The sequence below is a fragment of the Pan troglodytes genome, chromosome 5, assembly GCF_028858775.2.
Source record: "Pan troglodytes isolate AG18354 chromosome 5, NHGRI_mPanTro3-v2.0_pri, whole genome shotgun sequence".
NCBI lineage: Eukaryota > Metazoa > Chordata > Mammalia > Primates > Hominidae > Pan > Pan troglodytes.
In genome coordinates, this window is record NC_072403.2 from 177641222 (window position 1) to 177668638 (window position 27417).

The following is a 27417-nucleotide window of genomic DNA, read 5'->3' on the forward strand; positions in this document are numbered from 1 at the left end:
ACTCATGGACACAGTGAGTAAAAGGATGATTACCAGAGAGGCTAGGAAGGGTAGTAGGGGGCTAGGAGGAGGTAGAAATCATTAATGGGCACCAAAAAAATGAACAAGTGAATAAGACCTACTGTTTGATACCACATTAGGGCGACTACAGTCAATAATAACCTACCTGTACGTTTCAAAATAAAGAATGTAATTGGAGTGTTTGCAACTCAAAGGATAAAAGCTTGTGGGGATGGATACCCCATTCTCCATGATGTGCTTCTTTCACATTGCATGCCTGTATCAAAATCTCTCATGTACGCCATACACATATACACCTAGTATGTACCCACAACATTTTTAAAAAATAATTTTAAAAAAAGAAAGTCACTTAACCCTGTAAGCCTCACTGTCCCCATAAACAAAAGATGGGCCCCAAAACAGTACCTACTCCATAGGGTTATAATCCATGCAAACATCTGAGCACATACTAAGTGACTTGTGACAGTTAATTCAGTAACATCTATCTTCATCAAAACAGTAGCACCATTATATTAAGAAATATTATGAAATTAAGATTGTAAGAGAAATGCCTTCCTGTTAGAAAAGACCATGCTACTGTTTTAGATACATTGATAATAAAATCTCTATTTACCTATATTTAAGAATATTTCATCTAGGTGTGTCTCAGAATAATTAATGGTTTAGATACATCCATGATGCTTATATTGAGAAGTATCAAATCCAGAAATTGTCTAGCTAGCCATCATATTAACTGGAATGTGTACCCACACACTAACCTCAAAGATACCAAGACAGTCTAATGTGAGAGCTTCCAGGCAGAACCCACAGAGATGGGTGCCCAAGGCTGGATCCAGCCAATTTGCTACAAGGAACAAGCCAGAGGAATGTGAAGTCAAAGACAAGTACAGTTGACACTTGAACAACAGAGGTTTGAATTGCACTGCTCCTATGTGACGATTTTTTCAATAATTATACTGGAAAAAATTTTGGAGATTTTCAACAATTTGAAAAAACTTGCAGACGAACTGCATAGCCTAGAAATACTGAAAATTTTTAAGAAAAAAATCAGGTATGCCATAAATGCATAAAATATGTAGAAACTATAAGTGTTAATAAACTTATGTTATTGATAAGGCTTTTCTGTCAACATTCAGCTATTTGTACTTAAGTTTTTAGGGAGGGAAAAGTTCTATGCAGGACTGAGCTGGGGGGTCAGTACCTCTAATCCCTGCATTGTTCAAGTGTCAACTGCATAAAACAACACTCCACAGAGTGCTGGCGGTTAAGACCAGCTTAAGGCAAATATTCAACCTTGAGAGCTGAGCTTACACAAAACAGTCAATGAATCAAAACGGGTAAAAACAGGAAAAGAATAAGGGGCCAAGGGTTTGGTCAAAGTAATACAAGGAAGTCCAAGGCTTCTGCCTTGATGACAGCTGTGATGGACACAGTTCCCTTCTTTGTATTGTGACATAGTTCAAATGGTTCTTGAGATGTGCTAGCTAATTTGGATTAAAGGGGACAATAGTCACTAACTTTGAAGGTAACAGATATGTTATTACATTATATGATAACATTAACCAAACCACTAAGACCCAACTCTCTGTCACCTGAAAGTGAAAGTGAATTCTCAAGTGCTGGACAATAGCCATGAAATACAAGTAAGCCTAATGCTAAGTAAATACATTCTGTACCTCAGCCACAATGCACACAATGAGCCTGTGGACAAGCATATCGGCTATGAAAGGGCAAGTACAGCCTTGCCTGGGAGTCTAGAATCACTTTCCACATTTAAAATAAGAATTTAAAATCTATGACTGTCTACTGAGGTTTTCAGTAAAGCCTTGATAAATCTTAAAAAAAAAAAAAAAAAATTCTGAGCCGGGTGCAGTGGCTCATGCCTGTTATCTCAGCACTTTGGGAGGCTGAGGCAGGTGGATCACCTGAGGTCAGGAGTTCGACACCAGCCTGGCCAAAATGGTAAACCCTGTCTCTACTAAAAATACAAAAATTAGCCAGGCGTGGTGGCATGTGCCTGTCATTCCAGCTACTCGGGAGGCTGAGGCAGAAGAATCGCTTGAACCCAGGAGACGGAGGTTGCAGTGAGTCGAGATCGTGCCACTGCACTCCAGCCTGGGTGACAGAGCAAAACTCCATGTCGAAAAAAAAAAATTCTGATAAATACTCCCATAGAAATAAACCTTATAGTATCCACTGTTTTAAAAGAGATTAAAATATGTTAAAGAAGAAAGATAAGAAAATAGGTTTCTGGTAGTATAATTTAATCTGATGGGAAAAGAAACAAAAAATGGAGAAAAGAGAGACCAAAGAAAGAGACTTATATACCGATTCATAATTAATAACCTTCATGATCACAGTTTCAACTGGGATTTAAAGAAAGCAAGAAGAATAACAACCATAATTTCTTATGCCCATTTAGTAAGATATTATTTAAAATGAACATTATCATTTATTTAAAGACTTTAAAAATTATACCCTAAAAGTGAATGACATACGTTAGGCATTCTATAAACTATTCCTTTCCACTTATCAAAATACGTTTTCTAAAAATCATGATATTCATATGCAGACTTGAAACAAATAAAAATCACAGAATATATAGGTTTTCTATATAAATAAGCTGTCATATGTTTTCTTTCTTTGCTAGCAAATATACCTTCTTGAAAATGTTTGATTATCAATTCACCCAAGAATTTTTTTAGACTTCCTCTATAAAAGGATATTACTATTTATATTTCCTCAATGCAATGTAATTCATTTAAAAATACTGTGAAGTCTGACTATGAGTCAGGCATTGTATTTTGTTTTAGGATGAATAAGGGAACTCAAAAAACGAAGACAAACAAAGATGAATCGTTAGATGGATAAGCATGCTGCAAGGTCGATAAGGGTACAATGAACAGAAACATGAAGTATACCTGACGTGATTAATTCTAAGTGTTGAGATTCTTTTTATTCAGTACGTGTTTAATGAGTGCCTACTATGAATCAGACATATCTTGACATGCAATATATAACAAACGATATGCCTAACCTATGGAGCGTGGCAATGCCTCAAGGATCTAGAACTAGAAATACCATTTGACCCAGCCATCCCATTACTGGGTATATACCCAAAGGATTATAAATCATGCTGCTATAAAGACACATGCACATGTATGTATACTGCGGCACTATTCACAATAGCAAAGACTTGGAACCAACCCAAATGTCCGTCAATGACAGACTGGATAAAGAAAATGTGGCACATATACACCACAGAATACTATGCAGCCATAAAAGAGGATGAGTTCATGTCCTTTGTAGGGACACGGATGAAGCTGGAAACCATCATTCTCAGCAAACTATCACAAGGACAAAAAACCAAACACCATATGTTCTCAATCATAGGTGGGAACTGAACAATGAGAACACTTGGACACAGGAAGGGGAACATCACACACCGGGGCCTGTCGTGGGGTGGGGGGACGGGGGAGGGATAGCATGATATTCATATACAGACTTGAAACAAAGAAAAATCACAGAATACATAGGTTTTCTATATAAATAAGCTGTCATATTTTTTCTTTCTTTGCTAGCAAATATACCTTCTTAAAAAGTTTGATTATCAATTCACCCAAGAATTTCTTTTAGACTTCCTCTATAAAAGGATATTACTATTTATATTTCCTCAATGCAATGTAATTCACTTAAAAATACTGTGAAGTCTGACTATGAGTCAGGCATTATATTTTGTTTTAGGATGAATAAGGGAACTCAAAAAACGAAGGCAAATAAAGATGAATAGTTAGATGGATAAGCATGCTGCAAAGTCGATAAGGGTACAATGAACACATATATATACCTAATATAAATGACGAGTTAATGGGTGCAGCACACCAACATGGCACATGTATACATATGTAGCAAACCTGCACGTTGTGCACATGTACCCTAAAACTTAAAGTATAATAAAAAAAAATAAAAATAAATAACGGAAGCACTATAACAACAATTCAAGTAAAAAAAAAATTAAAATTCTCTTTAATACTGGCTAAGCCTAGCCAACAGAAACTGGTGACAAATTATAGATAATGAAGCAGTGGGATATGTCAAAGGTGACTCCAAAGTTTCTAGCTTAGGTAATTGACCAGGCAGTGATGCTAGAACATAATTAAAAATATAAAAGGTCGTGAAGGATTCACGGAAAAGAAAATTGTTTTGGTTTGGGATCTGCTTAAATGTAGTTGCCCATAGGACGGCTATATGGTTATTTCCAATACGAAGTAGGAAATAAAAATGTGCAGCCAAAAAGAAGAAAATAGGGGCTAAGAGGGATATACATGGAAGTCATCCATTTTGATAATAGCTGAAGATTTACAAGTGGATTAGATTTCCCAGGAATATTGAATCATATCCTATGTGGCAAAGAAAAAGTGAATTCTCATCTTTGTCCTATATTATTGGTTTAAATCATAAAAGAAAGTTACATACTGTCTCATCAGAAATATTTTTAATTCATTCTAGAACAATTTGAAACACGTATGAGAATATTTTTTTCAACAAGATTATACAGTAAGCCCATTAATAAATCCCTTCTTTATTCAAATCATCAAGATTCAAAACCACCAATATAGTATCTTAGAGGATAACCTTTTGTGGTAGGCAGAATTTGAAGACAGTCCCTAATATGGTTTGGCTCTGTGTCCCCACCCACATCTCATCTTGAATTGTAGCTCCCATAATTCCCACGTGTTGCAGGAGTGACCTGGTGGGAGATAACTGGATCTTGGGGCCAGTTTCCCTAGTACTGTTCTCGTGGTAGTGACTATGTCTTACAAGATGTGATGGTTTTATAAGGGATTTCTGCTTTCGCTTCTCTTTCATTCTCTCTTGCCGCCGCCATGTAAAAAGTGCCTTTCACCTTCTGCTATGATTGTGAGGCCTCCCCAGACATGTGAAACTGTGAGTCCATTAAGCCTCTTTTTCTTCCCAGTCTCAGGTATGTCTTTATCAGCAGTGTGAAAACGAATTAATACAGTCCCCAAGACTTTTCCCTGATATGCACACTCTGCATGATCTCCGGCACTGTGAGGATGTATTTTACTTCCACAATAGGACATGTTATGCTACAGGTTGGTCCTAAAATAGGAAGATTATCCAACTGGGCCTGGCCTAACCAAATGAGTCCTTTAAGAGCAGATATTTTTTTTCTGTTGGTGGCAGAGTTCATGATTCAAAGCACAAGAAAGATTTGAAGACTCATTGCTGGCTTGAAGATGGAGAGCCATATGCTAAGAAATGTAGCCAACACCTAGGAGCTAACGAGACCTCAAGCTCACAGCCAGTAAGAAAAAGGGGACCTTCAGTCCTACAACTACAAGAAACTAAATTCTGCCAATGGCAAGAATCAGTTTGGGAGTGGAGCTTTCCCCAGAGCCTCCAGAAGAGAACTAAGTAACGCCAACACCTTTATTTCAGTCTTGCGATATTCTGAGCAAATAAAATAGTTACACAGGGTCTACAGAACTGTGAGCCAATAAACGGGTGTTGGTTTAAGTCATTAAATTTGTGGTAATTTGTTATGAGACAACAGAAAACTAATAAACCTTTACTTTTCTAAAGTAAATTCTAAAAATTGAATTACTTTTATTATTAATCCAGTTAAGTAAAAAGAAACGTATTCTCCAAACTATGTCACCCTTAACCAGTTAAGCAAAAACTGTAACTGCTGACAGTTGTCAAGTTGTAAACAATACTTTGTTTAGTGTAAGCACAAGCCCAGGGGAGAACGTCTATGCTTTTGTAAATCTCATGTTGAATTGTGGCCCCAAGTGTTAGAGGTGGGGGCTGGTGAGAGGTGACTGGATTATGGGGGTGGCGTCTAATCGTTTAGCACCATCCCCCTGGTGCTGTCTCGTGATAGAGTTCTCATGAGATCTGGTTGTTTAAAAGTGTGTAGCATGGGCTGGGCACAGTGGCTCATACCTGTAATCCCAGCACTTTGGGAGGCTGAGGCAGGCAGATCACGAGGTCAGGAGATCGAGACCATCCTGGCTAACACGGTGAAACCCTGTCTCTACTAAAAATACAAAAAATTAGCCAGGCGTGGTGGCAGGCACCTGTAGTCCCAGCTACTTGGGAGGCTGAGGCAGAAGAACTGCTTGAACCCAGGAGGCGGAGGTTGCAGTTAGCCAAGATCATGCCACTGCACTCCAGGCTGGGTGACAAGGCAAGACTCCAACTCAAAAAAAAAAAAAAAGTGTGCAGCAGTAAGTACCTCCTTTGCTCTTTCTCCTGCTGCCATGTGAAGACACGTTTGCTTCCCCTTTGCCTTCCACCATGATTGTAAATTTCCTGAGGCTGACCAGCCATGCTTCCTATGCAGCCTCCAGAATTGAGTCAATTAAACCTCTTCTTCACAAATTACCCAGTCTCAGGTAGTTCTTTACAGCAGTGTGGGAACAGACTAACACAATAAGCATACAGTTCAATGCAAAACTGAACTGTAAAATCATGTAAGCCAAAAGAATCACAAATACACCATGAGAAAAGGGAAATAATAACAAAAATATAACATTTGTTGCTGTTGCTGTAAAAGGGTTGCACTACATTTTTTTCTGGCCTAACAAATTAATGTGTTTTGAGTGTTTTAAGATGTAAGTCTTAATTGTAAACTGAAATAACCAATAACCAGTTATTGGTCCTAAAATAGGAAGATTATCTAACTGGGCCTGGCCTAACCAAATGAGTCCTTTAAGAGCAGATAGTTTTCTCCCGTTGGTGCCAGAAGTTCATGATTGAAAGCACAAGAAAGATTTGAAGACTCATTGCTGGCTTGAAAATGAAGACATGAATACATCAGATTTTTTAAAAATCTAAAGAACTACAGAGCTATCAAATTTTAGCATTATTATTTTTAATAGTTGCCAAATTGTAACCATTATTTATCAAATTCTGGTAGAGAAATAAGAGAAAGTTTTTTTAAATCATTAAATTTGAATTTCAGAAAATAAATACTGGCCAGGTGTGATAGCTCATACCTATAATCCCAATACCTAAGGAGGCCGAGGCAGGAGGATCACTTCAGCACAGGAGTTCAAGACCCATCTGTGCAACACAGCAAGAAATGAAAGCATCTTCCTTGGGAGCAGAACTAAATGACTAGACCAGCATGACCATCATTAGTTTACTAGATATACTATATCTATGTATTATTTTAATAATTAAGACAATTACAATGTTAAGATAGTTCAAAAGATATAAACCAAATTTATATTTAAAGGTTATAATTCATATTATGTATAAAATAGAATATAGCCTGTTATTAAATCTATATACCTGAAGAAAAGTAATGAATTAGACTTAAGTAGACACAAAAGGTCTCAATTTTCCAACTATTTTACATGAAAACAAAGACACTAGTATTAGCTCTTCTCAAGATAATTTTCAGATAAATATTATTTAAACTACAACTTAAGACAAAGATGAAAAAATCTAGAGAATATCAAAAGCAAGTCCTAACCATTAAAAACAGCAACTAACAATTCTTCAAGACATGTTTGATATTTTTTTTGTTTAGCATCTACATTCCCTAGTCCTACCACTTTCTTCTCAACTATGCCACAATCTGAGTCACAATTCTGTTTTCCAAGTTTCCGTGACACTGCACTGCTCCACTACTGCCCTGTACTGACCATGTTATAGTAGGTTAGCAGGGAGATGGTTCTCTTATCTACTAGGCCTAAAGATCCTTGAGGAACAGGAGAATTGTCACAGTCAGAGCCCACCTGGCCTGGCACGTAGTAAAGTTTAAATCATAAGTTCTCAGCTGGGAGAATCTTTAGTCCCCCAAGAGACATCTGGCAATGTCTGCTGACATTATGGGTTTTGGTTGTCATAAGAGGAAGGGGGTACCAGTGACATCTAGTGACATCCAGTGCGTAGAAGCCAGCGAGGTTGCCTAACATCCTATGGTGCACAGGAAAGCCTCCTGACAGCAAAGAATTATCCACAGAAAGCATCAATGGTGCTCATGCTGAGAAATCCTGTTTTCAACAAGTGTTTGCTCAAATAATGTGGACTTTATGAAGACAACAAAACTGCATAAAATACTGCCATCAGAATAATTTCAGTACTTATTATAAAAGTATGGCATATAAGTTAAATATCCCACAACTGAATACAGGAAAAAAAAGAAGAGGGGAGGGGGAGGGGCAGGGGAGAGGCAAGGGAGGGGGGAAAAAGAAAAAAAGAAAGAGAGGAAGGGAGAGAGGGAGGGAGGAATGAAGGAAGGAAGGAAGGAAGGAAGGAAGGAAGGAAGGAAGGAAGGAAGGAAGGAAGGATTTAGTAATGAGATCAAGAAGTTACTATGCTATTGCATTGCAGATAAAGAAACTTAAGCAATTTGCTTCTAATTCCCAATTATACGGAAACCACGGGCACAAGAAAGTATTGATGTTTAGCACTGACAAAGAAAACTAAGTATAGACATCATTTCTTGGTACTGCCCCTCACAGCTGAATGTTTCTTGAGTGATGCAGCCTTTCTCACCTATTTATCTAACATATAAAATAAAAATTATACCTCTAACTCATGGCTTTCATGAGAATTAAACATAATATATGCAAAAGACATAAACCATGGCTCAAAAATGGTAGATACAGCTGGGTGCAGTGGCTCACATCTGTAATCCCAGCACTTTGGGAGGCTGAGGCAGGCCCGATCACTTGAGGTCAGAAGTTTACGACCAGACTGGCCAACATAGTGAAACCCTGTCTCTACTAAAAATACAAAAATTAGCCAGACATGGTGGTGTGTACCTGTGATCCCAGCTACTTGGGAGGCTGGGGCACAAGAATTGCTTGAACCCAGGAGGCGGAGGCTGCAGTTAGCTGAGATCGCGCCACTGCACTCCAGTCTGGGCGACAGAGGGAGACTGTCTCAAAAAAAAAAAAAAAAAAAAAGGTAGCTATAATGATGATACAAATGAAAACATACATGTACCTACAGATATAAACACAAACCCACCCTCCTCAGTCAGTCACCCCCTCCACCCTCTCCCACTGATCATAGTATTCAAAGAGAATAAACTATTATTTGTGATTTCAACAAAAGAATTAAGTTAATAAAAGAATGCTGAGCCACAAAACCCTTGGCTGGAATTTCTCTTCCCCTAAAATCCTCAATTCAAATACATATCCTTTAAAATAAATATTTAGAGTCAAGATTATTAACTGGTGGATTTCCAAGGACAGGTTTCCTGAGGAGTCTAACACTGTTCCTCAAAGCAGAGCTGTTTAGAGAGCCAAGAAACATGAGAGCTGGTGCTTGCTCCTTATTAAGAAAAGATTGGGGGTTGAAGGTAGAGAGGCACCCAAGGCTCTCTAGTCCTGCTGCCCATCCTTAAGCCTACACAAATGCAAGAGGGAGAACAAGGACTGATAAGACCCGTTTTGACAATCTTGGTTAGACAACAACGAAATGTTGTTGAAAACATCTTCTTAATACAGAGATTACTAAGAAATGGTTGTTTTCAATCTTGCATTAAGCCAATTCAAACTTAATAAATGAAAATATCAACTATGGCCACCTGCCCCTGTATATTCTAAGACTACAGGACATAGTTATAGCTACTGTAGACATGTTACTTCCTTGTCTAGTCAAGCACCCCAGTGAAGAATTCCCATAGCACATTTTATACTTCTGTTTGTTTACATTTTAAACAATGCCTCTCCCATTTTCTGAGAGTAAATTTCTATATTAGTTAATGCTTCTATATAAGTAACTGACTTGGAGCTTGTCTGGCACTGAATACATCTTACTTTAAACATTTTATTTTCTGTTTACAAAATAGAAATAACAATAGGATGAATCAAGGTTTCTTCCTGAAAGTGAGAAGTTAACTAACTATTCCTCTCCAATATTCTTAACTAAAGAAGTGGAGCAAGAGAGTAAGTATAAATAGCTAGAATTGTGCTTATAATAAAAATCTGCCCAAAATGTGTCAAAAACTCTTCTGACATTACCACTGTAGTGTCAAAAGGGGAATATATAGCATGGCATACATTGAGAAGTTAGGAATTCCCTTAACAAAATGAAACTGATAACAATATTGTAGGAGAAACATACAAAAATGTATACTAAGGTCTTGCAAGACTACAGAAAAGATCTACCAATAAGAATAATTTTATTGAATCAACCCAAATTCCAGATTGTAAAAATCAATATGTATAGAAATTCTGAGAATACTTTATCTGTGTAATTTCATTACTCAATGACACATACAAAATTATTATAGCTAAGAACCAATATGGAATATGATGCCAAAGTCTTAGAAAAAGAAGAAAATCTGGAAATCACTAAATACTTCATTTTATAAATGAGGAACCCAAGGCCAAGCAATGAGTCCAAAAAAGCTAGAGAGTAAACAAGATGCCCCACCTCTTACTGTAACATCATTTCTCCAAAAGAATTCTAAGTCTTTATTTTTCCATTAAAAAAAAATTCTGGCCAGCCACAGTGGCTCAGGCCTGTAATCTCAGAATTTTGGAAGGCTGAGGTGGGCAGATCACGAGGTCAGGGGTTCGAGATCAGCCTAATCAACATAGTGAAACTCCGTCTCTACTAAAAATACAAAAATTAGCCAGGTGTGGTGCCACGTACCTGTAAACCCAGCTACTCAGGAGGCTGAGGCAGGAGAATCGCCTAAATCCGGGAGGCAGAGGTTGCAGTGAACCGAGATCATGCCACTGCACTCCAGCCTGGGCGACAGAGTGAAACTATGTCTAAAAAAAAAAAAACAAATTCCTCCTGGCCCGTCTTAAGTCCATTTGTGGCTTTCAAACGGAATGCTGAGTCCCATACTGTTACTGATGATCAAGACATGTCTTGAATCTAATGCTACAATACACTGATAGGTTAGTATAAACTCTCTGGTACAAAAGATTGCACAGAGGAAATATTTTGGACAGAACTAAAGATGTTTCTTAAATAATGAAATGTTTGCACCTCTTGAATCTATGGAATGCTTGTGTGGGAGGATTATAGTAATTTTCACTGCAATATATTCAAGCTTTAGAGAATAAGTAGAAATCAACTCAGGTCACTTTCGAAAAGCATTTAGAATAACCCAAAAAAAAAAAAAAATGACAATGCAGAGAGTTCAAAGGGCCTACCCTTCCACAAAAACACCAAAAACCAAGCTAAACCTGTCAAAATCAACTTTGTCAGAACTCCAGAAAACAGTCCAATGTTTCCAGCACCCAGGCAAATACTGAATCCAGAAAACAGGCAACTTAAAAAACAGTAGAAGACCTTTGCAGCATTTAAATCTCCCTTTGCCCCACTCCAACTCCCTGGTTCAGCAGCAGTCTTGAAGATGGCAGTCCACATTCCTGGCATGGGAACTTGGTCTCTAATTTCAGAGGGAACAGAGCAGATCTTGTTCTCAAAGAGTCTTGTTTTCTATTTCGATCTATCTGACATTAGGTATATGACTTTGCTTCACCTAACTCAGAAGTCTCTCAGGAAGAAAGGTGGCTACATGGAAAGAGATCCCGATAACACTTCTGAGAGCAAAAGACTGCAGCTGAAGCTAACAACAAACATACTGAAACACTGGAAAGAAAAACTCGGGAGAGATATTCTTTTAGGGGAAGTAAGGCATTGAAAGCTCTGGCATATACCAGAGAATTCAGAAAGCCACACGCATGCCCAGGGAAGGATACATGCTCAAGAAAGACCTGAGAAAATACTAAACATCTGGCTGATGTTTAGCCTCAGTGAGACAGCAGGAAGTGGAGGCTAAGGCAGAGCTGTGAAAAGCTTAGCTAAGCACTGAAGGACTTCCCCAGCCCAGAGCCAATATGCAGAGATGGACAGATTATTTTACCTTTTATTTTTATTCCTTCCTTTTACAACTCTAAATATCCAATAAAATCTCTATCAACACACCAACTAAACAAATTTAAAATAACAGAGTTCAGATACCACACAGAACAAAGAATGCAATTAAGTAGTTTATAAAACAGTCAATAAAAACGATTAGAAAAAGTCACTAAACAACTAAACAACTACAACCCATGGTAAGAAACAAAAACAATAAAGAGGAGGAAAATTTGTTTTACAGAGCTATAATATTCAAAATGTCAAGTTTGCAACAGAAATCTATGAAGCATGCAAAGAAGATGGTATAGGCAATTCACCCACACACACAAAATGAACAGAAAGTGTCCTGGAAGAAGCACATATGGACATACTAAAGACTTCAATCAGTTGTCTTAAATATACTAAATAGAGTTAAAGGAAACCATGGACAAAGAGTTAAAGGAAACCAAGAGATTATTGTCTCAAAAACTGGGAATATCAATAAAGATACAGAAATTATAAAAGTAATCAAACAAATTCTGGTGCTGAACAGAACAATAATTGATCTAAAAACCTCACTAGATAGTTTCAGCAGCAGATATGAGCAGGCAGAGGACTCACTTCAGCATTTCTTTTAAGACAGGTCTACTGGTGACAAATCCTTCACCTTTAATCTTGAAGGTAAGTACACTGAAACTATCCAAATGGACGAGCAGAAAGTAAATACTGTGAATCTATACAGATGGACAAGCAGAAAGAAAAAAAGAAGGAAGAAAAATAAACAGGGTCTAAAAGAACTATTGCATATAAATTATAAGTTTCCATAGAAGATCCAATTTAGATACTAAGACAAAAACAGGTAATAGGTTGAAATTGAGAGGATGACAAAAGATATTCCAGACATATAATAACTAAAAAAGAGCTACATGTCTTAGCTAATGCAAAAGAACTGTGGGATACCATCAAGCATATGCATAACAGGAATTCCTAGAAGGACAGGAAAAAGAGAAAAGGGTAGAGAGATTATTGGAAAAAAATAATGGCCAAAGAGTGCTAACTTTGATAAAGGACATTAATCTATACATCCTAGAAGCTTGATGAGCTCCAAGGAGGATAAATGCAAAGAGATCACCAACAAAACATGTTATAATCAAACTGCTGAAATACAAGGACAAAAACAGAACCTTGAAGGCAGCAAGAGAGAAGCAACTCACCAAAGAGAGAGCCTCAGTGAAATTACAATTAACAGCTGGTTTCTCAGAAGAAATTATGCAGGCCAAAGGCAACAAAATGACATATTTAAAGTGTTCAAAGCAAACATAAATGCCAACCAAGAATTCTATATACGACAAAACTACCCTTTAAAATATAGGTAGAAATTAAGAAATTTGCAGATAAACAAACAGTGAGGGAGTTTGTCACCAATTGGCCTGTCCTACAAGAAATGCTAAAGTGAGTCCTTCATGTAGAAAAGGAGCATAGTAACTCAAAGCAATATTAAGAAATAAAGAACACTGATAAAAAAAACAACTACACAGGCAGATACAAAAGCCAGTATTACTGTATTTTGTTTGTAACTGTTTTTATCCCTATGTGATTTACAAACAAAATGCATAAAACAAAAATCATAAGTCTCTGTTACTGAGCACAGATGTAAAAATATAATTTATCCACAAAATAAAAGAGGAGGAACAAAGTTGTATAGAAACAAAGTTTCTGTATATAGATGTTCCTTCACTTATAATGGGGTTACATGCCAATAAAAACATTGGCAGTTGAAAATATCATAAATTGGAAGTATGTTTTCAATTTATAAAATGTTCAATTTACAGTGGGTTTATCCAAACATAGGCCCATCATAAGTCAAGAAGCATTCTGAATGTGTATCACTTTTGCACTGCTATAAAGAATAAACATAATCAGTAAAACCACTGTGACTCAGGGACTATTTGTACTATTAATGCTAAGTCAATATTAATTCAAAATAATTTCTTGAAAGTTTAATGGGTCAATTGTAATTTCCAGAGTAATCATTTTAAAAAACCTAAAAGGAAATGAGAAACTAACAAAAACAATATGCTCAAACACACACACACACACACACACACTCACAAAAGAAGGCATACAGAGGAAATGAAGGACAAAAAGACATAAACATTTAAAACAAAACAAAATGGCAGGGGTAACTCCATACTTACTGATTATTTCAAATGTAAATAGATTAAAATCTCCAATTAAAGAACAAAAAGTTGGCAGAATGGATTTTTTAAAAATAACTCAACTATATGTTGTCTATAAAAGATGCAATTTAGATACAAAGACAAAAAATAGGTAATAGGCTGAAAGTGAGAGGATGGGAAAGATATTCCATTCATAAAGTATCCAAAAGAGAGCTACAAGTCTTAGCTAATGCAATAAGACAAGAATAGAGAACTAAAGGTTTACAGTTTGGGAAGGAAGACATAAAACTGTTCACAGATGACATGATTGTCTATATAGAAAAATTTTTTTAAAAATCAACAAAAGCTTCTTGGAACTAATAAGTGATTATACGAGATTTTCAGAATATGAGTTAAAACACAAAAATCAGTATCTTTCCTATATTCCAGGAATGAACAAGTAGATTTTGAAATTAAAGGCACAATATCATTTGCACTAGCACTCAAAAAATGAAATACTTGGGTATAAATCTAACAAAATAGATACAAACTCTATATGAGAAAAGCTACAAAATTCTGATGAAAAAAACTCAAACAACTAAATAAGTGGATACATATTCCATGTTAATGGATAGGAAGACTCAATACTGTCAAGATGTCAGTTCTACACTCAGTGCAATCAAAATAGAAATCCCAGGAAGTTATTTTGTGGTTACTGGAAAACTGATTAAAGTTTATACTGAGAGACAAAAGTCTCACAATAGCCAGCACAATATTGTAAGAGAACAACAAAGTTCGAGGACTGACAATACCCGACTTCAAGACATACAATAAAGCTACAATAATCAAAACAGTGTGGTTATTAGGGAAATAATGGATACATGGATCAATGGAATAAAACAGAGAGCCTATAAACAGACCCAAATAAATATATAAAACTGATCTTTGACAAAGGAGCAAATGCAATACAGTAGAGAAAAAATAATGTTTTCAACAAATAGTGCAGGAACAGCCGGACAGCCTCATGATAGAAAATGAATATAGACACACACCTCAAACCAGTCGCAGAAATTAAATAAAAATGGATCATAGACTTAAATGTAAAACACAAAATGATAAAACCCCTAGAAAATAACATAGGAGAAAATATAGATGACCCTGGGCATGTCATTTACTTTTTAGAAGCAACACAAAGACAAGATCCATGAAAGAAAGAATTGATAAGTTGTACTTCAGTAAAATTAAGATTTTCTGCTCTGCAAAAGAAACTGTCAAGAGAATAAAAAGACAAGCCACAGATTGGGAGAAAATATGTGCAAAACACATATCAGATAAAGACAACCCAGAATAGACAAAGAACTCTAAAGCTCATTAATAAGAAAACAAACAACCTGATTATTAAAAGAAGTCCAAAACATTAACACATACGTCATCAAAAAAGACATACAGATGAGCAAATGAAAAGATGCTCTACATTATATATCATGAGGGAAATGCAAATTCAAACAACAGTGAGATACCATTACATACCTATTTAAATGGCCAAAATCCAGAACACTGACAACACCAAATGCCAGCAAGAATGTGGAACAACAGGATCTCATTCACTGTTTGTGCGAACGTGAAATGGTACTCTGGAAGACAGTTCGGCATCTCTGGCAAAGGTAACAGTGTGGGTCAATGTCTGGAAATGAACGCCAGAAAACATAGGACAGGAAATCTCCAAGTAACTCAATTACACTGCGGAACATGATAGCAAGGAGAAGATTCTGGAGATAAAGGTGTAGATAGAGCAAAGCCAGGACAAATCACAAAGTGCCTGATAAGTCATGAGTTGCTCTGTTCTAAAGGCAACCAACAGCTGCTAAAGGGCTTTGCTTAGGCATGACAGTGACATGATCATAATCATATTTTTAAAAAGCAAACTCAACTCTAGTAAGTGAAATATGAAAAAATGAGCAAGTCCAAATCCCAATCCTTACTGTCATACACTATTAGTAAGAGTCTATATCAATACAATCACATTGAAAAATTGTTTGGCAGCAATCTACCGAAAAATCTGAACACAGGCATATTCTATGACCCAGAAATTACACCCTTAAAAGTGCACACTTAAGTCCATCAAAAGCCATATATATTATTACAATATTCAAGAAAGCACTATTTATGATAGCCAAAACATGGAAACTACCAAATATCCGTCAACATTAGAACAGATAAATCACTTAGTATATTCACACAATGGAATATCATACAATAATGAGAACAAACTATTCAGAACTGCATGGAATAATATGAGTGAAGTACACAAACATAATGTTGAACAAAAGAAACCAGACACAAAACATAAATACTGCATGAGTCTATTTATTTAAAGTTGGAAAAATGTCACTATCTGTAAGAAGTCAGAAAAGTGTTACCTTAAGGGGTTAGCAACTGGAAGGGGACACAAGAGGGGCCTTCAGTATTATCTCTATTTTTCAGTCAAGGAAGCTAAGATTCACAGGTAAAATTACTTACAACTAGTAAGTTGTGGAAATGGCATTCAAATCTATGCCTGATTTTTAAAAATACATAGCCATGGGCTAAAAATGACCTAGAGAAACTGTCAAAGTGTTCTTCAACTAATGTTTATTGTCCTATGCCTTTATGCACACTGACTCCACTGCTAATAGTGCCTTTTCTTCACTGATAACTTCCCTGTAAACACCTGCTTATTACTTCTACTATGAAACCCATTCCCAATCTCTCCCCATATACTTAACAGGCTCAGTAACCAGGTATTTCGTCTCTCTCAATACTTTTTTTAAAAAAATATATAATTTATCGAGTACTTATTAGGTACCAGGCATTTTATTGGTCTTTTCCCAATAAGGATAACAGGGTTCGAAGATATAAATAATCCAAGGTCACGTGTCTAAAATGTATTAAAACTAGAATCGAAATCAAAACTTTCTGAATGCAAATCTAAAGCTCTATTATATTATGTGTCCATCTTTCACCTTATCTTATTGCTGATAATCTATTTATCTGCTTTGACCTCAAGATTCTTATTTCTTTGGAAGCCAAGAGTCTCTACTTACCTTTGTAACATCTGCCCTAAGCCAAGTGCCCAGCACACAATAGGTATGCAACAAGGCTTTTTTTTTTTTTTTTTTTTTTGAGACGGAGTCTCACTCTGTCGCCCAGGCTGGAGTGCAGTGGCACAATCTCGGCTCACTGCAAGCTCCGCCTCCCGGGTTCACGCCATTCTCCTGCCTCAGCCTCCCGAGTAGCTGGGACTACAAGTGCCCACCACCACGCCTGGCTAAATTTTTGTATTTTTAGTAGAGACGGGGTTTCACCGTGTTAGCCAGGATGGTCTCGATCTGCTGACCTCATGATCCGCCCGCCTCGGCCTCCCAAAGTGCTGGGATTACAGGCGTGAGCCACCGCGTCCGGCCAGCATTTTTTTAAAGAACTAAGTATAGCATACCCCCCCTCCTTATCCACGGTTTCACTTTCTGCAGTTTCAGTTAATCACACAGTCAACCACAGTCAAAAATATTAAATGGAAAATTTCAGAAGTAAACAACTCATAATTTTAAATTGTGCACTGCTGTGAGTAGCATGATAAAATCTCACATGGTACAGCTCAGTCCCAACGAGGACATGAATTCTCCCTTTGTCCAGCGTCTCCATGCTGCAGACACTTCCCATCCCTCAGTCACTTTGTAGCCATCTTGCTTATCAGATCAACTGTCATGGTATCCCAGTGTCTGTGTTCAAATCACCCTTATTTTACTTAATAACAACCCAAAAGTGCAAGAATAGTGATGCTGGCAATTCAGATACGCCACAGAGAAGCCATAAAGTAGTTCCTTTAAGTTAAAGGGCGCAAGTTCTTGATTTAATAAGGAAAGAAAAAACAAAGGTATGCTGAGCTTGCTAAGATCTGCTGTAAGAATAAATCTATCCAAGAAATTGTGAAGAAGGAAAGAGAAATTTATGCTAGTTTTGCTGTTGAAAATGTTATTGGTGAGAAAATTAAAAAGACACTATTCTGGAAAATCACAAAGTTTATACAGCTACGCTTGTTCAACAGAATAGCCATTAGTGACAAGTAGCTATTGGAGACTTGAAAAGTTGCTACTCTGAAGTGGGATGTGCTGTGAGTGTAAAGTACATACTGGATTTCATAGACAACAGTACAAATGTAAGAATGTAAAATATTTCATCAAATAATTCTTTAATAATCAGAAGCTAAAATTCTAATATTCTGGAATAAATTAAGTCCATTTTATTATTAAGTTAATTTCACTTACTTTTTCAAAGTGGCTACTAGAATACTTTAACTTATGTGTGTCATCTTTACTTCACATTATATTTCTGTTGAACAGCATTGTTGTAGGGGCCTTTTTTTCTCCTTACTCAAGGACATAATCTAAATTGTCCCTAATTGAGACTATTAAAAGAACAGTGGAAACAGCCCATGTAACTGTCATCATTTGTCCTCGGTTCCACATGAAGAAATGAATTTATTATTCTTTCTTCTTTTGCACGAGTGTTGTAAGACTGTGTCAATATTCAAAGAACATATTCCAACCTTTCCAATGTGCTTAAAAATTAACCTTGATATCACCATTGTTTAAGTGACTGCTGTGGGTCTGAATGTTTGTCTTCCCAAAATTCTTATGTTCAAATTTGTAGTATAATATAATTATCTCTGTTTACCTTCACAGCCTGTGACAGTCTTCCCTCCATTCAAACTGCTTGTTTCATGTCTCTTTATAGGAAATGTTCCTCTTGTCTTGTTAAACTCATACCCTCCTCTTAAATCTACTTCAAAAATTTGTTTTTTAACCAAGGAAGAATGCTTCACAGGAAATGTTACTCCCTACTCTCATTCTGGTTTACTGTTCCCTGTGTAGGCACTATCAATAAATGTTGAAGGAAATGCAGAACTGCATAAAGCTGCATAAACCCACATATGTTCTTTGCTGTTAAGAGAAAAAGAAAAAAATTGAAAGTGCCAAAAGTGTTTGTTTTCTGGAGAGGAAAAAATTAAGCAGGAAAAACTTTCCAATGTAAACTACGCAAAAATTACCTGTTTTAACCAACGGAGAGCCAAGAAAAGTTAGGACACAAACTACAATGCACATTCTTCTCTGTTATGGACTAAATTGTGTTCCTCCAAAATTCATGTGTTGAAGTCCTAACCCCCAGTACCTCAGAATGTAACTGACTCTGTGTGGAGAAGGGACCTTTAAGAAGATGATTAAGTAAAATGAGGCCCATAGGGTGAGTCCTTAATCCAATATGACTAGTACCCTAATGGCAGCCCTAGCAAACTAATGCTCTCCTTTCTGAAAAAAAGTATACTTAAAATTGTTTAAAAGGCAGAATGAATCTTTTAATAACTGGACAAATATTGTGTCAAAAATAATAAGCATACAAAAACAAAAACCATCAATCTGATCTGATATCTAAAACAAGCAAATGTAGCATTACCATGTTCCCAATGCTTAAATTTAGCTCAAGCCACTAGGAGAAACAATTATAATAAATGGACAGTCCTTGAGTAAGAATTAATACCAGGCCGACAGTGATATTTTCACATATACTTTCAAAACATACACACTTGAATTTTACAATTTACATGATTTTGCTTTGTTAATATCAAGAAAACAGCGTATTTCTTTTAAGCTGTACATTTTCAAAATCAAAACCAATCTTCTCAAACACTACTTAATTTTAAAAGAGGAAATAACTCGATTTTCTTTAATGATAAGTTGGCATCTCAACACAAAAGGGTCTGCCAGAAAATCAATGCTATATAAGACATACATCACTTTCTTAAGCATTGATATAAAGTCTTTCTCTGGTCTTTGAAGTAGAAACTACGTCTTAATCATCTTGTCCTCAGTGCTAGTAATTACAGTCAATTATTATTAGTAGCATTATGTTCTATAAAGTCCAAACACTGAATCAGCAAATACTTGACCAATGCTTGCTCCTATTGGAAATACAAGGTTAGGTTCCTACAAGCCTTTGGTGACATTTTCATCAACCAATCAATACATAACCCTACTCTGTACATGCACATGTCCACAAATGACAGTGAAAACACTGTGAGGATTGGGGTTACAAATCAATTTTAGTGAGTAAGCAAATGAGCAAATACAAAATTCAAAAATAATGAGAATCAACTATACTTTCACACACTAAGCACTAAACAAATGTTTCAGAATCACATGAACAGATGGATAAAACCATTATCTTACTGAAGTGCTTTCATTACTTCTAGTAATTTCATTATTTTGATCCCATCTACGACACTTATATGACACTGAATCTACCAGCTGTTTGCTAGCAGAACAGCAACCTGAGTCTTTGGGAACCACATCTGTCCTCTGCCTTGCTTACCTTGCAAAAAATTGATTTCATTATTTATTTTACTACATCTTTGCTGATAAATATGAAAATACTGGAGAAGCAAACACCATGAAATTCTGTTGGGAAACCTAGGAATTCAAGTCCTGCCAATAGACTGGAACAAGAAATTACACACCACTTAGGCATCATCAATGAGATACTCTAAACATTCCTATGCTTGAGAGTCAGTATCACTGCTATGGAAAATGTTATCTGAGTAGTCAGTATCACCGCTATGGATAATGTTATCTGAGTGAGACAGGCCAGAGTTCCTAAGACAGTTCTCTTCACATTTTGTTCTTGAAGAGATAGTTCTCTCATTTGTGACCTTAGCCACTTTCACACATTGTGATACCCTTTGGAAGCATTACACTTCACCTCTTAGGCAAACTGAGTTTGTTTTTAAAAAGAAATCCCCATTCTTAAGTGTTTAGTACCAGTTGACCTGCCTGTATTTATTTTCTCATAATCCACAGTCACGCTACACTGTTTGAAGCTGTGCTGCAAATACTTCAAAAGTTTCTATTCACTTGCTCACACTATAGCTGTTCCACTTCAGATCATTCATTACACAGCCCCCAACTTGCTATGCTGCTGTCAAACATCTTGTCCCTCCACTCTAACAGCTGCTAATTCTTTCTTAACATTTAGGAGCCAAATTGTCCCTAGTGACTAAGAAATGCTATGAGTAGAAACACAGGCATCTAAGCTGTGCACCCTACTAACATGAACTTACTGCACAGAGCAGCGAAGCACAGAAGAATTGTGTCCGCTTATCTTCACATCAGAGAAAGATTTAAATATGGCACTTCCGCTTTCTTGAAAGTTTCATGTATGTAACCTATTACCTCTAAAACTCTGATTTCCTTCCCTAATACTTAATCCTTTCATGAGAGCAAGTTTAGTGCTTGAAGAAACATGGAATTATTATTCTGGTCTCTACAGCAGCACTTAATTTAAAACATAAAATTCTAATAATCGAAGACGACTACCAAGGTACTCTTAGCTCTACCATTTACAGAATTACTGAAATATGTCACTTAACATTTCTATGCCTCAATTTCCTCATTTGGAAAATGGAGATAATAATAATCTCTACACTTCATATTTGAAAGTTGCTTTAAAAAACTCAGAAAATATCAGCTCTTATTACCACCTAAGTATAAAAAAATTAGTTTATACCTAGTCAACAAAACATTCATCAAAAGATACAATATGACATTGTTATAAAGTGGTTTCTGTAAAATACCTTAATTCAAAAATGTCATTTTAACAATTCAGTGGCATTTCTAAATTCCTAAAACTCTTTTGCTTCCTTGGTGACAAAAATGTAAACATTAAATAGTCACTCGGCTGGGTGCCGTGGCTCACTCCTATAATCCCAGCACTTTGGGAAGCCAAGGCTGGAGTCCTGTTTGAGCCTTAGGAGTTTGAGACCAGCCTGAGCAACATGGTGAAACCCCGGAGGCTGAGGTGGGAGGATCACCTGAGCTCAGGGAGGTTGAAGCTGCAGTGAGCCATGATCGTGCCACTGCACTCCAGCGTGGGCGACAGAATGAGACCCTGTCTCAAACAAACAAACAAAAAAGCAGTCATCCTCAGCTTTACTTCCAATATGTCTCACCATTCTGTAGAGTGCTAATTGTAATCCACAATTCTCACTGCCAACTTTGTTCAACTAGCGTTCATGTTAAAATTTCAAGTTTAGATGACAATGCAAAACTTGCTATATTTCACTAATCTGAGCTAATCTCATAATTAATGACTAAAAGTTTTATATATAATATGCTAGGCTATTTAGATTTTCAGGTCTTTCATCCTGATATAGGCACCTTGGTCTGCCCTTTTCAACAAGGCAGCCATAAAATTACAGGTTTGTAATTATCTTCATTCTTTAGGACTTCATAAGGAGCCATTAAAATAGTTAAACGACATTTTATAGAATAATGTACTGCGCAGACTTTTCACTATGATGACAATTTGGCCGTAGAGCATGCTCTGATGTCTGGGTTTTTTTTTTTTTTTTAATCAGTAGAGAGTGTGTTTGGCCTATGCATTAGTAGATTACTACTAGTCTTGAACAGTTCCATCTCATGAATCTAACATTTTCTATATTTCAGGATAAATGCCAATAAGTAATTGAGATAAACAGCTTGTCAGGCATTAAATGTTACTGAAATGACCTACATTTAGCTTTCCCCCTCCTCATAGATGTACTAAGACAGGGTTCATTGTCCAAATACTGGTGACAGAGTTTAAGAGCTTATATGAGACATATTGAACTATGCCTTTCATCAAATTTGCCACACTCACTTTTTCATCAAAAAATGACAAATTCAAAGCCTTATAAGTGGCAACAAACTGATCATAAAACATTATGTATAATAAGTTGAATGTATTTTGGCTAGCAAACATTATTTCTGCCAAACAATTCAGAAATAATACCAAACCATTTAAACAGACAGGAATCTGGCCTACAGTCAAGAAAAGCAATAAAAAAAAAAAAAATACCTCAATAGCTGCTTTTTCAAACAAAGAGTCTTTTCCCCTGCTCTGGCACAAAATTTGGGAAAAGAGCCAAGGTGCTACTTCTCGGCCCTCTGACATCAGGGGAAGACTGTGTGCGTCAGCCGGCCCAGTAGGGACCCCTGGCTTATGACAATGCACCATGTGCTTCTTATCTTATCAGCTTATAGTGCCTGGCACTTCAGCCATTACTGTGTGAACCCTGGAGGAAGGAAGGTGTTTGTAATTGTGAGAGTGTAGGTTAAAGTTAGGAGCGAAGCAGGTTTTAGCAACTTATTAACAAAACAAACTGTTCAACATACGGCATTAATAATAATAAAAGCCCCTGCCTTCAAACTCAAACTTAAGAGAAAGTGAGTTTTTTAAAGGGGTGTTCTAGCTGTATATGAGAACCACTTCCACTCCTACTTATGCAAATCAATGTCAAAGTTGTAGTTCCAGAACAGTGACTCCATTACATTCTTTAATTAAAAAAAAAAGCAATTTGTTAGAAAATGTACGTGTGCCTCTTATATTAGCTCTACTAAAAATGGTGCTTGGGGATTGGGAACAGGTTAACTGCTTTCAAATGTTGACCAATATTTGCACCTCTAACCAACGCAGGGGACAGAGTTCCACCCACTCAGGTGAGTGGAGCTCAGTCACACCACTGGAGCCAGGATTGAGGGATTCAAAGAGAATTTGCTAAAGACAGAAACTGTCTCATAAAAACTATTTCACCTCAAAATTAATTTTCAAAAAACCTATCCTTGACTTAAAAATCATTTTAAAACAACTTTAAAATATTCAGAGAAACGTCACACTTGCTACTTGAAAACTAATCTTGTCGATGTAATCAACACGTACATTCTGAATAACAAAAATAAGAGTTTTACTTACTAGTCTCGGCTCAGACTGTACATTAAAAAGCTCTTTGTTAAAACTGAGAGTGCATTTATACCATGATTTACAACTATCTCAAACTAATACACCTCATAAACTGTCATACTGGTTATACAGCTAATAAAACAATAGATTTCTGATATTACATTATAACTGTTTATTATTCCCTCAAGCTTACCTGTTAAAACAAGATATGATTCATTTGCTCCCTGCTACTCCTCTTTGTGGGTTACAGGTCATGCCATTATAAACCATGAATAAGTAGAAAAATTATTTACTCCCTCCTGTGACAAAATTCCCCTCTCTGATGACACCATCCTATCCTTACACCTCATTCTTCCTTTCACTACTTTTGAGTCAGGTATTTGCCGTCAACTGTACACTGTGGTCACTGTTCATCTAGTTTCTCTCCCATTTGAATTAACTTTGCCTCACCTCACTATTGAGTTTAAAGACCATTGCCGATTACTGCAATAACACCTCAGCAAGCACCACAGAATTCTTTGCTTAGTCCCACCCCACACTAGGTAAACCCAATCATTCGAGTTTTGTGACCTGCATTTCTAACTGGTTAGAGAAAAATGCAGTCATGTCAATTCTTTTCTGCCTCTTAGATGGCTCCCTATACTGATCCCACAGCAGCCAGACCAAGACTGTTCCATTACTACTAAGCATCCGGACACAGCATGATCACCCTGACACGTGACCTAGCCTTTTGTTACTCAGAGGATCCTTTATTTTTCCTCTTCAATGTTTCTCTGAACCTCTACCCACTTTCTAGCTTCTCTCCTAACTCAGCTGGCTCTCTTTTTTGGTTCTTGATTCCTTCTTTTCCTTGCTCACTCAGTTATTTCCCCTTTATGTCTCATGTCTTCAAACTCTCCTTGCCCCTTTTAATGTAAAGATTTCTAAGACACTAACACTTCCACCAATCCTGAAACATGATCAACAACAACAAAACATCCTTCACACCTGGTAAACCATCACACCTTCTATTTTTCTTTCACCATCAGAGTCAAAAGAGTAGTCCAGTGCTTATTTTAATGTCCTTAATTCTAATTCATGCGTTAATAATCACCCAATGATTTCATTCCCCATAACTGCACTAAAATCATTTTTTGGTTAAACCAACTTTCCAAATTGCTAAATATCATTATCTCAGTCTTCATCTCCCTTGGTCTCAGTAGTATCAGATATTGTTACTGGAGACTGGATATCATTTTTTGGTTAAAATCATTTTTTGGTTAAACCAACTTTCCAAATTGCTAAATATCATTATCTCAGTCTTCATCTCCCTTGGTCTCAGTAGTATCAGATATTGTTAACTAATCCCTCAGTTTCTTGGAAATTTCTCCTACATAACATGGTAAAGCAGGTCATTTAGCCAATAATGTTTGTCTAAAGCAAATATGTAACCACCCTATGAAAAATAAAGGGAAAAATCACCCAACTAGAACATCACAGAAATCCTCAAAAGCCATTAAAACTAACCCATCCAGTATGAAACACTGTAAACTTTTCGGTGCAATGAAACCCTGTCAATGATACTGTAGGGGGCTTGACTGAAGGTTGGCACCAAAAAGAGTCAAGGTGTGAACAAAACAAAGTTTTCATCAATTGATAATTTTAATGAATTGGCAGATCAAAACAGAGCTATAGAGTACTAGTTTGCTTCCTGTCTATCTGAATGTCCCTTCTAAATTTCTTTTGCTGGCTTAGTGTCCTCTACTCACCTGTTAAATGTTGGGATTTCCTCTCTTCTATCCTCATTCTACATTCTTTTCCTTCAAAGTCTTCTCTACCCCCATCTCTTCAACTGTAACATCTCTGTGGATGACTTCTATATCTATACCATTAGCTTCTAAACAAAAACAAAACAAAAAAATCAAATAACTAACAGATAATTCTCAGCATGGCTACACCTTAACCTACTTGAATCTTCTCCCTCTTCTCCTCCTTCACCTCCCTCTTTCATATCCCATCTCTTTAAGTGAAATCATCCTCCTCTTAATCATCTAAACTAAATATCCCAGTCATCCTCCAATCCACCCTCTTCTTCAATCCCTAAACGCAAATCACTGATTTCTGTCAACAGCACCTTCACAGTGTTTCTGCCTCCTTTAAACCTTCTTCATTCCCACTGCTATTGCCTTTGTTCAGACAGTTAGCCATCATTTTCCCCTCTCAGGGAAGGTCACCATCTCCAGCTCAGAATAAATCCCAATTTGCTACATCAGTCATGGTAATGCTCTCCTTCCCTGAAAGTCATTAGTTTAGCTCTCACACAGAAAAGTCCACTCTTCTTCCAATGTGCATACCAGGCCTACAGCCAAAGAGCTGATCTTGCCACCATCAAAACAAAGTCCATTAGCAAAGTGGGAAGGGTAAAGAAGCAGATCCGAAGGGTGTAAGTAACTGAATCCATCAATCCTGGAGTTGCCCTTCCTCAAAGGCTCATGTTTTATGATGCCAGTTTTCCCTATTGTTTAAGTAATCTGAAGCAGGTTTCTCTTACTTGCAGCCAAAAGGTGCTCTAACTGAACAGCCCCATGCCCGTGTACAGCCTTCTCCCTCAACTTGCCTTTCTGGTTTCAGGTCTCCTGATCAATCTTTCGTCACCTACTCTACTCTCAGAAGTACTCTGCTGGGGGACGCGGAGCGATCCTTGGGCCCAAAAGTCCGTGACCAGCCCATGCCCGGCTGGCATTTCAAGACCTTCCAGGGCAGCACGCAACACTCCATGCTCAAGAAACTCTGGGAAATCTTCTAGGGCTTCAGCACAGCAGGAAGCTGGGACCACGAAGCTACTGAATGGGCTGTAAAGGCCCCACAGCCCCAAGGGCACAGGCGACCCCCATCTCTGGGTGCCAAGCCAAGGAGCTGCCAATGGGCTTTACACCCATGGTTCTGGAGTCCACCTGAGGCACGCGTTCACCCCAGGTCCCCTCACTCTTGGAGCTCCCCACACGTGGGCCCCCTGCTATGAGTCCCTGCCTCCCAGCCACCATCCACTTCAAGACTGGACTAGAGCAGCCCTCACGCAATCAGCAGCTACAGCGAAGGTGGCACAGGACGGGTGGGCACAGGCACTTCTGATGACATCATGCCCACCCTAGAAACGCCGCCCGCCCGCTTCCGGCCTGGGCTTCCTAGGACGGGCGGGAAACTTCCTACAGCTGGGGAGGGCCCAAGACCCGAGTCCGGCAGCTAGAGGACACAATAGAAAATACACAAAACAAGAGAAACCCAGGAAACTCTCTAAACATGGGCCCTGCCACTCCTTGCACCAGGTCACCTCTGTGCCACCTCCACAGGCGTCTGCTCACCCTGACTAGGGACAGGAACCAGGAGCGCCCGCTGTGTGAGCCACGACCTTGAGCTCAGTACAAGCAGGAAGTTCCTGCTTCATTCAATCCGGACTGACTTCAGGTAAATACAGGGGTCCCAATTGTGGGCCGAATCGTCCAGATGCTCAGGGCGGCCAGCCTCAGCCTAAGGGAAGCCCAGCATCTCTTTTAGTTCAACAGACAGCAGCTTTTCTTCTTCTTTGGATGGCTGCACTGTC

General features: G+C 37.5%; 1 protein-coding gene across 9 annotated transcripts in view; it reads right to left on the bottom strand.

The window, feature by feature from the left end:
• Positions 1-27417, bottom strand: part of PDE10A (phosphodiesterase 10A) — a 338418-nt gene that overhangs the window by 225960 nt on the left and 85041 nt on the right. For 3 of the 9 annotated variants that reach the window (XM_063813652.1, XM_063813651.1, XM_016956603.4), the window contains exon 2: positions 25586-25713. The exons of the other annotated variants lie outside the window; for them this stretch is intronic. In XM_063813652.1, coding sequence (XP_063669722.1) covers positions 25586-25622 — 37 coding nt within the window. In that variant the 5' untranslated portion in view covers positions 25623-25713. The remainder of the gene's footprint in view (positions 1-25585; positions 25714-27417) is intronic. 9 annotated transcript variants of the gene reach the window in all.